The sequence below is a fragment of the Rutilus rutilus genome (genome assembly GCF_951802725.1).
Source record: "Rutilus rutilus genome assembly, chromosome: 15".
In the NCBI taxonomy this organism is placed as follows: domain Eukaryota; kingdom Metazoa; phylum Chordata; class Actinopteri; order Cypriniformes; family Leuciscidae; genus Rutilus; species Rutilus rutilus.
Window position 1 is genome coordinate 18,648,864 of NC_140220.1, and position 14,233 is coordinate 18,663,096.

General features: G+C 39.3%; 2 protein-coding genes across 5 annotated transcripts in view; one reads left to right on the forward strand and one right to left on the reverse strand.

The window, feature by feature from the left end:
• arid1b (AT-rich interactive domain 1B) overlaps window positions 1-7,152 on the forward strand; it is an 84,576-nt gene extending 77,424 nt beyond the window's left edge. For all 4 annotated transcript variants that reach the window (XM_084433059.1, XM_084433061.1, XM_084433062.1 and 1 more), the window contains 7 exons: window positions 1,122-1,261; window positions 1,524-1,656; window positions 1,749-1,868; window positions 1,953-2,031; window positions 2,644-3,403; window positions 3,492-3,622; window positions 3,796-7,152. In XM_084433059.1, coding sequence (XP_084289185.1) covers window positions 1,122-1,261; window positions 1,524-1,656; window positions 1,749-1,868; window positions 1,953-2,031; window positions 2,644-3,403; window positions 3,492-3,622; window positions 3,796-5,544 — 3,112 coding nt within the window. In that variant the 3' untranslated portion in view covers window positions 5,545-7,152. The remainder of the gene's footprint in view (window positions 1-1,121; window positions 1,262-1,523; window positions 1,657-1,748; window positions 1,869-1,952; window positions 2,032-2,643; window positions 3,404-3,491; window positions 3,623-3,795) is intronic.
• Window positions 5,968-13,917, reverse strand: tmem242 (transmembrane protein 242). The gene is made up of 4 exons (XM_084433105.1): window positions 13,817-13,917; window positions 12,415-12,515; window positions 8,256-8,393; window positions 5,968-8,153 (listed from the first exon to the last, which is right to left on the reverse strand). The coding sequence occupies exons 1-4, from the start codon at window positions 13,890-13,892 to the stop codon at window positions 8,046-8,048; spliced, it is 423 nt and encodes a 140-aa protein (XP_084289231.1). The 5' UTR covers window positions 13,893-13,917; the 3' UTR covers window positions 5,968-8,045.
• Window positions 13,918-14,233: the final 316 nt, after the last annotated feature.

A 14,233-nucleotide genomic window follows, 5' to 3' on the forward strand; every position in this document is an offset into this window, starting at 1 on the left:
ATAAAACTCAGGCAAACAGATAGGCAGGAATCATTTTTCAGTTCAATTGTTTATTCAAAAACTGTTCCAAACCAATTTGAAAACATAACTATATAAAACTAGCCTGGCAAGCCAGACCTACATCAAGATGTTAGGTCTGGCAACTCACCATAGACACGGCTCAATCCGAGGGGCGGGATAAACGGCTGTCTTTCAAATTCCCTCTGCACGCAATAGGACAGCGCTTCAACCAACCAGAGCGTTTTCCCAACAGCGGAGCTAACGTTACTTGATAGATTCAACTTTTGAATCTGGCCGGCAAAACTACGAACACATCTTCCTTTTTTAAGAATGACTTAAGTGCCGTTCTTTGCTCTTTTCTCAAAGAAAAACTTAACTCCAAGTCCTCCAGAGTGGCGGCCAAAGCCGATTCGAAAGACTGTTCTACAGCAGCCGTCATTCTTTGTTTTCAAGTAGCAGGAAACCGTCGCAACTCTGTCGTCATTATGTTAAGCCCGCCTACTCTATATACGACGTGATTGGCCTGACCCAATTTAGGTTTTTGCAGCTAGAAGGTCTATGGAGAGTTGCTAGACTACCCTGGAAGCAAAATACATTTTGCTGCCGCTAGGGTGCGTCTAGATTTCTAGGCTAATATAAAACCAGATAACTATAGAAAACCATAACTATAACAAAACCAGGTGTGTGCATCTTTCCATCAAGTACATTTCTCGCGTGTCAGCCCAAGGATTGGTACGTGATGTCACCGTCCAGAGCAGAAGGTGGCGGCGGTAATGCACCAAAAAGCTGTTTGCCAACCGCCGTAAAACACAAAGTCGTCGCCGTCATACGGAAGTACTTCTGTCGGCTACACACCTGTGTATAGCGGTGGCGTCACTTACTGATCCAGGATTAGTGATCCTTAGCAGTTGTATTTCCTATTTGAGCTTCAGAAATGCTTGGGGAAATGTAGCTTGTGTGCGCGCTACCGCACTACTTGATCAACAAAAAGAGCTACCACCACACTATTGAGAAATGTAGTTAAACTACTTTTAGCAACGCTACTGCCCAACACTGGTGTTTGATACTCAAGTGTGTGCATGTATTGATTTGTTGTCCTTGTTTCACCCACACTTCTTTAGAAACAGTGGTGTTAGTGTGCAAGATCCGTTCTCCGAAGGCAGTGACCCAGCCTTCCAAAAGCGAGGCCCCATGCATGGAGATGCCACCTCTAGAATGCAGTTTGACACCAGTAAGGATCCCTATGGAGCTCCCAGGAAAGGTGTGTTGTTGCTGCTGTAATTACTGCGTATGGGGCTGGTTTCACATTTCTGCTCACTGCTGCCTCCCTGTGCTCCATTTACTAGAGCTGCATATTCATTATTTTCTTGGACATTGCTGCCATCTAGTGTCTGCAGGTTAAAGCCAGCATGAAATTAAAAATGACCTGAATATTACGTTTCATAGAATATTCTTTAGATATGTAAATACTCTTTCATGTTCTTTATCTTTCTTGCAGTTAAAAAGTGTTAATTTGTTTTCAGGTGGCTCTGAGTCCTTCATGCCAGGGCAGATGCCAGGCAGCGGCATGCAAGATATGTATCCACGTGGCCCGCCCTCAGGAATGGGTATGGGTCCACGACCCCAGTACTCCTACAACCCTGCTTTTGAGAGGAGGTACGACAGAACACCTTGGTGTCAGTACTGCATAAAAACAATGCAAACATCAAAATCAGTATGCCAACTTTATTTTATGTTTATGTTCACAGGCCAGACCATATCATGGGACAAGACGGGGGAATTGCCCCCCCTGGAAACCAGAACAACATGGTACATTCCAACAGTGATCCCAGCATGTTCTCTGGCAGTAGATATGCCTCTCATCAGAGGTAAGAAGTGGCTTTTGTTGACTAGTTTATATGAATGCATATGGTGTGTAGAGCTGTAGTTTATTATTATATGTTTTACTGTAGACATGGACATGACGGCTATGGGCAGCAGTACCCTCACAGCATGCCATATGGTGCACATGGGATTTACCCCCAACAGCAGGTCAGCCATCAAATGTGATCAGAATTGATCCCTCTTTTATGCTGAGAGTTAGAGAGAGTTTGTGATAAGTCTTTATGATTTTTCATTTCATTGTGGTTTGGGCTGGGACAAAATATCAATAGGGAAATATATCGTTGTCCTTCTCCGTGCTATACGAGAATTGATACGCTGGTGCCAAATATCGATATTTTCATTAATAAAATAAGGGGCTCTAAATAGATTCCCCTGCTCCCAGCGTCGCTACTTCATGGCTTCTCGAGGTGGCACTCAACACATGAATGAGGGAAACTAGAACATAACTTAACTAGCCGGACAGCAGTGTGAGTAAAATAATAGATGCTCCTGCCATGTTTAAGTCCAAAGTCTAGAAAACTTGCACTTAACCTTTTCACTTGCATTTTGTTTTCATAGTTAGACAGATATCGTGATGTATCATTATAGGTTTGTCTACCAATATATTGATTATTGCAGAATTGCTTTTTCATGATATTATCGGTATCGTGAGCCACGTATCGTATCGTGAAGAACCCTGTGATTCCCACCCCTAAATGTGGTAATTATTTATGCTATATTAATGCTTTATTTTGACACTTTGTTTATTGGCTGTTGCAGGGTTATAAGCGGCCTGGAGAAGGGATGTATGGCCCTCCACCTAAGCGGCATGAGAGTGAAGCTTATGGTATGCAGTATGGGGGCCAGCAGCCTGACATGTATAACCAATATGGTTACCCAGAACGTAGGCCCATGCAAAGCCCATTCCCATATCCATATGGACGTGATCGCATGCAGCCAGGTGGACAGGGACCTCCTCAGCATAGCATGATGAGTGGTGGACCACCCCCATCCTCTAACTCCAGCGGTGGGCATCAGGGGAACATGTGGCACACCAGGCATGACATGAGCTATCCTTACCCTGGCCGGCAGGGTCATGGGGCCCCCTATCCCTCCATGAGCCGTGGAGACGATCCAGAAGTCAGGGCTAGTCAGGACAGTCAGTGGCCTGGTCAGCGACAATCACCATACCCACCACACTCTTCATCCGCTTCCAGCTCCATGCCCCCCATGGTTAGCCGGCAACCATCTTCCTCCTACCAGTCTCCTCCAGCAATGCCAAACCACATCTCTCGTGTCCCAAGCCCTGCACCATTCCCTCGGTCTGTGGGTGGCTCTATGTCACCCAATAAGGCTCACATGATGGCCTCTATGAAGCAGATGCAAAAGCCGGGTGGCCCAGGGTCCATGCCAAGTACTCAAAGTAGTGGTATTCCTGGGCAAGGCTTCCCAACAATCCATCGGGATTACCCATTGGACTCTGTGGAGGCCACACAGCCCCAGCTTAAACCCCGCCGAAGGTTAACTTCCAAAGACATTGGTATGAAACCCTTTTCCAATGATAATATTTTTTTATTTAATTGGCCTGGTTATGGCAATGTTCTTAAAAATGCTTGTAAATCTTGTAGGCACACCAGAGGCTTGGCGTGTGATGATGTCCCTGAAGTCTGGGTTGCTTGCAGAGAGTACATGGGCTCTAGATACTATAAACATATTGCTCTATGATGACAACACTGTTTCTTCCTTTGGCCTATCTCAGGTAAGTATGGACCAGGAACTGTTGGGTTTTTAGGCTTAAAAGTAAAAAGGGTTGGAAATTATTGCAGAAGTCTTGTATCTCTTTTTGCAATTTTGTGGTAATATTTAATAGCACTTTATGATAAATAATAGGCTATAATAATGTAATAGATTTTGTGTCTTTTGCTTTTCTAGATGCCCGGTTTCTTGGAGCTCATTGTTGAATATTTCAGAAGGTGCTTAATAGAGATCTTTGGGATCCTTGAGGAATACGAAGTTGGATCAGAGGGTCAGAAAACTCTCCTCGGCTCATGTTCAGAACCTACAGAAAAAGAGCAACCTTCGAATCAAGACCTAAAAAGCCAATCCCTTACAGAACAAGTGGAGAAGCAATTAGATACAGAGCCTGAGAAACCTCAGCCCAGCAGCTCGGCAGCACTCATTATAGAGAAAAAGGAAGAGTTGGCAGAGGGTAAGGCTGATGAAGAAGAGAACAAAATTGGTACAGAGCCATGTCCTCCAGTGGAGCCCAGACCCAAGCAGGCCAGTAAGTTTGACAAGCTCCCAGTGAAAGTTGAGGAGAGAGAGGCTGTGACTGATTCTGTGGAGGATCGATCAGAGCTGCTAGGCCTGGCCGGGGAGTTCACCAGTGGTCTGCTACATTGGAAAGCAGGTGGAGGGGACTCCACTGCCCACATCCAGACCCATTTAGAGAATCGTGGGGAAGAGGAAGAACAGAAGCCCTTAGAGAATCAGGAAGGTGTGCAGGAAACGGTTGAAGAGGAGCCCAGGAGGAAAGAGGAACTGAAAAGAGAACTTGCAGGCCCTTCAGAGGAAAACTTGACAGCCACTGTAGATGACATGCTAAGTTCTCGTCCAGGGTTGCTATCAGGAGGTGAAACTCAGACATTCCTCTTCCGCAACAGAGAGAACAACAGCAGCATTACTTTACTGGAAGATGAGCCCCGATGCTGGGATGAAGCCCCTCTTTCAGTAGCCGAGGGCTGGCAAGATGAGTTGGCCAAGCGCTGCATCTGTGTGTCCAATATCATTCGTGGACTCTCCTTTGTCCCTGGCAATGACAGCGAAATGGCTCGGCACCCAGGTTTAGTGCTTATTCTTGGAAAACTTGTGCTTCTGCACCATGAGCACCCTAAAAGAAAAAGGATGGCGCCTACCTACCAGAGAGAGGAAGAGCGAGGTCTGGCTTGCAGCAAGGATGAATGGTGGTGGGACTGCCTTGGTGCCTTGCGTGAGAACACCTTGGTCACCCTTGCCAACATTTCCGGACAGCTAGACCTGTCTATTTATCCAGAAAGTATCTGCCTTCCGATTCTGGACGGGCTGCTCCACTGGATGGTGTGCCCTTCAGCAGAGGCCCAGGACCCCTTTTGCACGGCAAACGGCTTCTCCTCGCTTACGCCGCAGAGGCTTGTGCTGGAGTGCCTGTGCAAACTGAGCATCCAAGACTCTAATGTTGACCTTCTGCTGGCCACTCCTCCTTTTAGCAGACAGGAGCGCCTCTTTGCCACATTAGTGCGGCATGTCGGCGAGCGAAAGAGTCAGGTGTGCCGCGAGATGGCCGTAGCTGTTCTCTCCAATCTTGCACAGGGTGACCCTACAGCTGCCCGAGCCGTAGCCCTGCAGAAGGGCAGCGTGGGAGCCTTGATAGGCTTCCTAGAGGACAGTGTTTCCATGGCACAGTATCAGCAGAGCCCTCACAGTCTCTTGCACATGGGACACTCCACCCATCCTGAGCCGCCCAGCATCAACATGATGTGCCGAGCCGCCAAAGCCCTGCTGGCCATGGCCCAAGTGGAGGAGAACAGGCCTGAGTTTGTGCTCTTCGAGAGCAGGCTTCTTGATATATCGCTGTCCTCCGTGCTGAACTCTGGCGTGGCGGCCATCCTGTGTGAGGTACTGTTTAAGCTTGGCCGCTCGTGACACGCACAAAGGAGCCTAGAGTGCCATCATGGGAACGCGCGGCTGAGCTGAGCCACAGAGATCACACACAACTGTTGGTGTTATATTTTTATTTAAGGAAAAGAACACAAACAAAAATTGTTTTTACATACAAATGAATATATAGAGAATATATATAGCTCCTCTGCCCCATTTCCCAGTTTTCATTTTGGATTTTTAAATGATTTTAATACAGATATTTAATACTTGGTCTTTTTGTTTTTTCTATTCTTTTTTTATTTGTTTTGTTTCGTTTCATCTGTGTATTTTCTTTCATTTGTTTTAACCAAAGTTGGCATCTGATACACGTTTTTAGAGTATTTTGCTCTCAGAATGTTTTTAATTGTTTTGATGCAGTGTTTTGTTTGTTTTCTTGTGGGACTTTGTTTATTCGGGGAATGCAGATTTATTTAAATTGTGAGACATGTTGTAGATAGAACTTCTCTTGCAAAGTGTTGCGATAAAAGAAAAAAAAAAACGCCAAAAAAAAACAAAAAAAACACTGATTTTAAGACATACATGTATACAGCTCTGAAAAAAGCATTGTGCAATAGATTTAGCTGGCTCAGAGGGGAGATGATGAAATGTGAATGACCACAGGCAATGTTCTGATCTGACCACCAGTGTTGCACTGTTTCACCACACCAGTATCTGAGGGTCAAGCGAGTGTTGGTTTCTAAACTGACTTGCTTCCATATAAGTGCAGCTGCAGAGGCTCCTCTCTCTGACGGCAAACTCAAAAGTGCTTCGGTTACCCCTCTTCTCTATACTATATCCACGGGTCAATTTGTATATAGAAACTGTACATTAAATGGGCCCCCTTTCACATTTTTGTTTCCTCCAAGAGATGTGGTATTATACAAAGTGAGTAGTTAATGCTACATGCTATTGACATTTGCAAATGAATATTAAGTCATTGTTTTCAGGTGAGGATAATCTTCAAACTTGTAAGGGGCCGTTCACACAGGGTGAGTTCTTGCATTCGATCTGCGCCGTTTTTTGAATTGTTGGTCATATGTGCACATGCCAAACAGACACATTTGGTCATTGTGCTGCACCTTGTTGTTTTCGGCTATTTTCAAGTTGAAAATAGTTAGTATTTTGAATGGGTACACAGCAGATCAATGTCGGTTTTACAACAATGGACCAATCAGATGAATTTGGGTGCTGGAAAAGCATCTCCAGTGGATTAAAGCATGTACATTAGCAATTGTGTATGGGATTTAATGCGCCTGTAAACGCACTTGTTCAGTTCAGTTTTTAATTCAAGAATGTATTCTGTGTGAACGCTCCCAAAGACTTTCCTGTATGTCCTATAATGAAGTGCTGTGTGACAAGAGATAGCAATGGCTCCCTCTAATGGCCTTAGATTTTTGAAATTACAGGCTAACTGAAAGACGTCTGATGGCATAAATGTAATTCAATGTGAAAGTTACCCCAAAATTACTTAATGATTTTAACAAAAAATATGTACAACTCTTTATGTAAGCTCTTTTTGCTCCATATGATTTGATGACCATTGTTTATTCAGTATAAAGTCTTTATACATGTTCCACATGTTAAAAGTAAATGTACATGAAATTTGGTCGAGCACTGTGAACGTTGTTCTTCAGTGTTTTTTTGTTTTGTTTTTTCGTGTCACAGAGAGGCCAAAAAAGTCACACAAGTATGTACATCATCAATATTGTACTATTTAGAAGCAAAAAACGTAATTCCTGGCAGTTAAGGTTGATGGGTATATTTTTGGCCGGTCTACCAACCCCGTGCTCAATGCTGCATTTGTCTCATCCACATTTTAACCAGATTACATGCCCTAAAAAAAAAGCAGCAGCAAAAAACACTCTTACATTGGCGTACTCTAAGGGAGGACCGTTTGTAGCTTTTCTTTAGTCGCTGCAGGGCACATGTTTTTGTCCTTTGCCTCTCTTTTCTAGAAAATTAGCTTTTTCAGAGACAGCCTGGAAACATCTTTCAAAGATTATTAAGAGATGCTTTTATTAGACCTTGCAATCACATGACCCCAATTTAACACAATAGCTGCTTTAATTCGATACGTTTAAAGTATAAACACCACCAGCCAAAGGACAGTAATGTTATTTGCAAGGACCACACAAATGCTCCAAAAGTATGGTTACCAAAACAAAAAAGACGAGGCCAATGCTTTTAGTTGGACTGCAAACAATTGACCAGGCAGATGTGAATTAAATAACTCATAATTGGGATTGCAGTATGTACAAACATAATACTACCAAATCTTTTGGCTCAGGTCTTGTAAATCCAGTGTGGCACAAGAAACAAGGACAAACACAACCACGCCGAGTCCTTCAGGCCTTCAGAGAGGCGTTCTCCAGTTGCTGGGTCAAAAATGTCTGATTGAACTGACTCGTTGCCTCACACTTGACCAGGACTGAACATCTGATAAACGGTATTTCCAGACAGTCAGCTAAGGCTGCGCATTCTTGATAATAAACTGCAATTTCTACTCATTTTGACTTGAAGATGGAATTCCAGTCAAATGGAGCAGAATTCGTCTCTTCATTTTTGGGGATAGCGGGGAAAATGGATTGCATTTTCTGGCGAAAATCCTTCAGCTGCAATAGAGAATACATCAAACAAAGGTTGCAGATTATAGTGGGAAATAAATGAAAGTGGGCACATGGCATTTAAAGCCATCACTTTTATCAGGTACGTACACTGTGGACACCCAGGGCCTTCCAAATGGTGAGGCTGAGGAGGCCGACTCCACACCAGGCGTAAAGCGAACCCCATCCCAACGCCCGCAGCGCTAGCGACGCTCCGCTCTCCGGCACCGCAGCAGTTCCCGCTACACCCTGAGAACATCCACAGCAAAAGAGCCGCATTTACGACAGAGATCTGTTGTCGCATTGTACTCAAATATTTTGTTCAGTATGCTTTGCACAATTTATCAAAATATCGCAAATGTACATATCACGATTTGCATATCGCAACAGCTTTAGATAACTGCATGATTTTAATACTCCAAAAGTTTTAGGTTGATGCTGAGAGTAGACTGGACACATGACTGTTACATACTTACAATGTTTATATGCGAATAAAAGCCTAAATTCAGTCTGTTCATCATATAAAGCAATCGAGTCTCTTCGGAAAATTTGGACTAAACCGCTCAATTCATATGGATTAGTTTTACGATCTCATGAACTTTTTGAAGCATCAAAGGGTCAGTTGCGTAGCTGTCAATGGAGGGACACAAAGCTCTCAGAAGATAAACGGAAAGTCTTACGGGTTTGGAATGACATGAAGGTGAGTGATTAATGACAGAATTTTCATTTTTGGTTAAACTGTCCCATTAAGGTTATTGAATGCAATAAGTGAAGTACTCATGCGCACAGAAAGCCGCCTCTCGGACAGCAAGTGATCCCGAATTCAGTTCTCTTCTGCAGATTATATGGCCACACACTAAATTATGTCAAAATATTCTTGGTGAGTATTCACCTCAACACATTCACGTTTTTTTTCAATATATTGGACCTGTGTAGATCTTAAAGTGACAGCAGCCTAATAAACCTGCTTGCATCTGTGTGCTTTAATTAAAAGAAAGAAAATCACTCACGGCTCTTAACAGAATAACTTTTGTAGCTTTAATAAGAATTAGTATACATTTAATTCATACAGTGAAGACTAAGCAGTACTTAATTTTTACATGATTGTCCCATTTTTGTTAAATAAACCTAATGTAGGCCTACATGAACCCCTGGATCACACTGATGTTTAAATGACACTTGCGTTTTATGTAATGCTACAGTAAAACACTGCTGTTCAGTCTCAGAAGTTGTAGGGATGCTTTCTTCTCACAAAAAAGAATGTGAACATGCATGTTGAGTATATTAAAGCATTATCGTATCGCATATCGAATATAGCATTATTTAATGTGTTATTGTATTTTTTTCTTCAATATCGCGCAGCCCTAGTATGCTACCACAAAGAACCACATGTAAAACCGTTCACAACCCATTTTACTTTTGTAATCTGATTCATTATGAATGAAACAGGAAAAGGTAATGAGGGCCTCGGTTTGATCTATCAGGCAATAAATGGATCATGGAAACAGCGTTAATTGATTCATAACAACATCCGGAAGTCATTTCAGAGGAAGAACATGCTGCTGTGTTTTGGTAAACACTTTCTTAGGAATAGCAGACGCTGATTGATTTTTCACAACCAAACCAGTATTAAAACGTGCAAAATAGGGTCAATTTTGATTTCAAGGAAAGCTTCACCAAACCCCATTTTGTCTCAGATTTTGGAAGCGTTCAAGAGTGAAAAGCCTCAAAGACAACTACAACTGCTCCAATATTCCTTTTGGGAGTTGATGGTCACAGCAAGCAACAGACTGGTAGTGATTGAAGCATCTTTAGCTATTTTTAGCCATGTTCCAACCGAAATGGGGAGTCGTTTCAAAAAGCAAGTTATTATATTTTGACGAAATATTACAAAGACTTTTTAGACATGTATTTATGAATTGTGCATAAGATCAGGAACATATTTGAAGAAATTAAATAGGGTTCATTTTTTGATTTCATGTTGACTGTAACAGCTAACTAGTTTGTGTACAGAAGTCTCAAAAACAAAACTGATGTTTCCGACAGTCATCGTTAACAACATTGACTGCTTTAATGTAACTGAGTGTTTTTACTTCTCTACATATTACATAAGCTGTTATTAGAGCTTTGAATGTTGCAGCCATCGAGGAACGCGCTTTACGACTGAGAATATGCAGTCGTATTTTACAGGTTTTTTTTTATTATAATAATGTAATACAAATTTGATAGATACGGATCAAATCCTTATAGCCATTTTAAATTATTTGTAATGAAATTATTCTTAATAAATTTTAATATAATTTTCTTTTCACTTCCTGAAGAAAATGAGTAGTACAATGATATGGTGCTACTATGCCCACCCTCAAATTATATTATTATGATATTCTGGTATATATACACTTACACACACATATATATATATATATACACATTTTATATATACATATTTATATGTGAGATCTTTCACCCTTTTATTGTCTGCCTGGTGAAAACTGGAAATCTAATATAAAGTAATACCACATTGATCCTCAACAAGCTGCATATTTTGAGATTTCATCCATGTTGACACTGCCCTGGAACCAGACCTATAGAGCAGGACAGATCTAGTCAAGTGATCTGTCATTAATGCAACTGGACAAGACATATGATCTGTCTCCTCACCGCCCTTATATTGGATTTAGCCAATTAAAAAACATTTTTGGCAAGACGCGTGTTTACTGATGTGGGATAATGGGCTAAAAATAGGAATGCAAAAAGCAGACAAAAAGAGTCTGTTCATTTCTGGGTGTATGCTCAAAACAAGTGATAAAACGGAATCGATGTCAGCATTTATGCAATGTCTAATTGTGTTAAGTTAACCGACGTGAGCCTGGCGTGCTCTGCTGATTCCAGGAATAACCAGAGCACAAAACAGCTTTCAAAGAACTAGATTTCACTGGAAACAGAGGAGCACAATGATGGCACATTTTCAAAATATTTCAGAATTATGACTGAATATAACACAATATTAAATGGGACCCAACAACTTGGCCAAAAATCCAATTGTGATTATTTGGAACCATCCTGTGATTGTTTTATGAAATATGGATATTGTAATTTGAACTGAGATATGATTAGCATCTCATGTTTTGCTCACTCTGCTGAACTAAGATCCCAGTTTTCTTTGCATTCACATTGAATCTGCACTTAAAAGTGAATTTTGGTCTACTTAATTGTGACAGGCTCGAGTATAATATTATTGTTAAAAGTAATAATTACAATAACAAGAATATATATATATATATATATTTTTTTTTTATTATGACAGGGTCACTTTTCATTTTTGTTGGAACACTGTAGAGTAAAATATTACAGTTGTTGTTAATAATTATAATAATAATATATATATTTTTTTCTACTTAATTATGACAGGGTCCTTTTTCATTTACACTTTTGTTAGAACACTGTTGAGTTGAATATTATAGTTGATGTTATTGTTAATAACAATAATTTATTTTAATAACAACAATAATAACATGATTAATAATAATAATAGGATTTTTTATTCCACCTAATTATGACAGGGTACGTTTTTGTTGGAACAATGTTTAGTTGAATATTATAATTGTTGTTATTGTTAAGAACAATAATATTAATAAAAACAATAATATGATTATTAGTAATAATAATAATAATAATAATAAGAGTTTTTTTATTCCACTTAATTATGACAGGGTCATTTTTCATTTACACTTTTGTTGGAACACTGTTGAGTTGAATATTATAGTTGATGTTATTGTTAATAACAATAATTTATTTTAATAACAACAATAATAACATGATTAATAATAATAATAGGATTTTTTATTCCACCTAATTATGACAGGGTACGCTTTTGTTGGAACAATGTTTAGTTGAATATTATAATTGTTGTTATTGTTAAGAACAATAATATTAATAAAAACAATAATATGATTATTATTAATAATAATAATAATAATAATAATAATAATGGGAGTTTTTTATTCCACTTAATTATGACAGGGTCATTTTTTATTCACACTTTTTTGGAACATGGTAGCATTAAATTATTGCTGATACTAATAATAAAATGATAAATAATTATATGATTTAAAAAAAAAATATTCCACTCAATCATGAACATTACTGTTGATAACAATAATAATAACATTTTACGACAGAAATATATTTAATTAATATTTTTCCACTTTTTAAATGGAATTCTGGCGTAAAAGTGAAGGAAGTTTTTCCAGTTGAGAAATCCCGATACCTTACTGAACCACTCCGGACACTTCTTCTTAGCCATGGCCAGACTGGAGCCGAAGCCTGCGATCACACCCGCTGTGCCGACGCAAGCCAGGAACACACCACCTGAACAGAACACACTCAGATTAACACTACTGTATGTACAATAACGTGACAACAATATACACCTCGACAATATCATAATAGCCACTGGATTTAAAACAGAAGGGGCCATGATGTAATACAGACTGAGAGCAGCCAGACTCGTACGTTCATCTTCTGTGATAACGTACTGTATATAAAGAGTCTTGAGGTTGTTAATCAATGGTATATGCTTCTGTGATCTATTATTCATTTTAAGAAAGCCATATTTAATTGCTGAATGATGAAATACATAACCATAATCCTGACGAGAGACCGACAAATGGGAATGACATCCTCCACAGGTGTTCTATTCTCAAACTACTTATTTGTAAATATCAGAAAATTAAGCAATAAACTTTTTTTTTTTTTTTACTTATAGTAACATTATGAACAGTTTTTGAAATGCATATGGGGGGGAGATTGTGTAGTCAATCTAATAATAATAATAACAAATTAACCAAACATTTGTGTAAAAAAGCACTGAAAATTAAATTTGTTCAAATTTGCCATAATTTATAAATATGTAGGAATTTAATAATTTAAGACATAAATGCTGATAACAGTTTTTTTTTTTTGATTACAAAAATGCCTCTGAATTGTATTATTACTATTATTTGATCAAATGTTTAATGGTGTTAATTAAATATGAATTTGTGTAAAAGATTGATACAAATGTTTAATAAAATTCTCGCTTAACCCTGGTCATTAAGCATATTTCCAGTAGTTTGAAATTTGTAACATTTATGCTGTTTGTCTATTTAATCATCTTTTCATTCTGACAATCAACGGTTCGGCTCAAAACAGACGGTTCTCAGTTCAATGAGTTGTTGACTCGAGAATCGCTCGGACCGATTCAGTTCAATTCGCTACTTATTTGTGTCTGTTCTGTTTATCTTTTTTTTTTTTTTTTTCTTCATGTTTATCTGTATTGATTTAATTCTTTGTAATGTTTAATACAAAATAAAATAAATAAAAAACATGGCTCGTTAACCAGTTCATTGAAAAGAATCGATTCAAAGAAAGATTTGTTCACGAATCCTACATCACGAATCAAAAGTGCCAGAAATGTAGAATGTAGCGAATGTATGGACCATTACCGTCGTCATACATCATACGACATTTAACATGTATATCTAAGTTTTTTATTTAATATTATGTGACTTATCAGACTAAGATAAGTTAACCAAATTGCTGCTTCAGGAGTGAAGTCAACGGATAATTCATAAAGCATCTGCGTGTTCATAACAATGCTCGCATATGCTATCAATATAAATATATCAAACCTTTAATCAATTGTGATTTGTCGTCTTCAAGAGTGTCATTGACTATCCCGCTCGCGCTCGCCTGCTCCACTGACATCTTGAAACGGGTGCAACTCAAACACGAGTCCGGTGGAAACACGTCAGGCGGAACCTTTCACATTACAGCGACTAGCATGAAAAGTTGATTTGATTTACAGCATTTCACTGGACAAAAATAATAATAATGTCCTTATAAGCGCGCGCACTGTTACATTCTGATTATTCACTGAAACAAGAATAAAATAAAAATAAAGGCAGGGTAACAATAATGCTTCAGAAATGTATGAGTGATCAACGGTTGTGTTGTGCGGATGTAGATACAGAACGTGTGTGTTTATTTGTGTGTATATAAATAATATATAATCAAAATATAACGTAATGTTATGGAACTAGATGTTT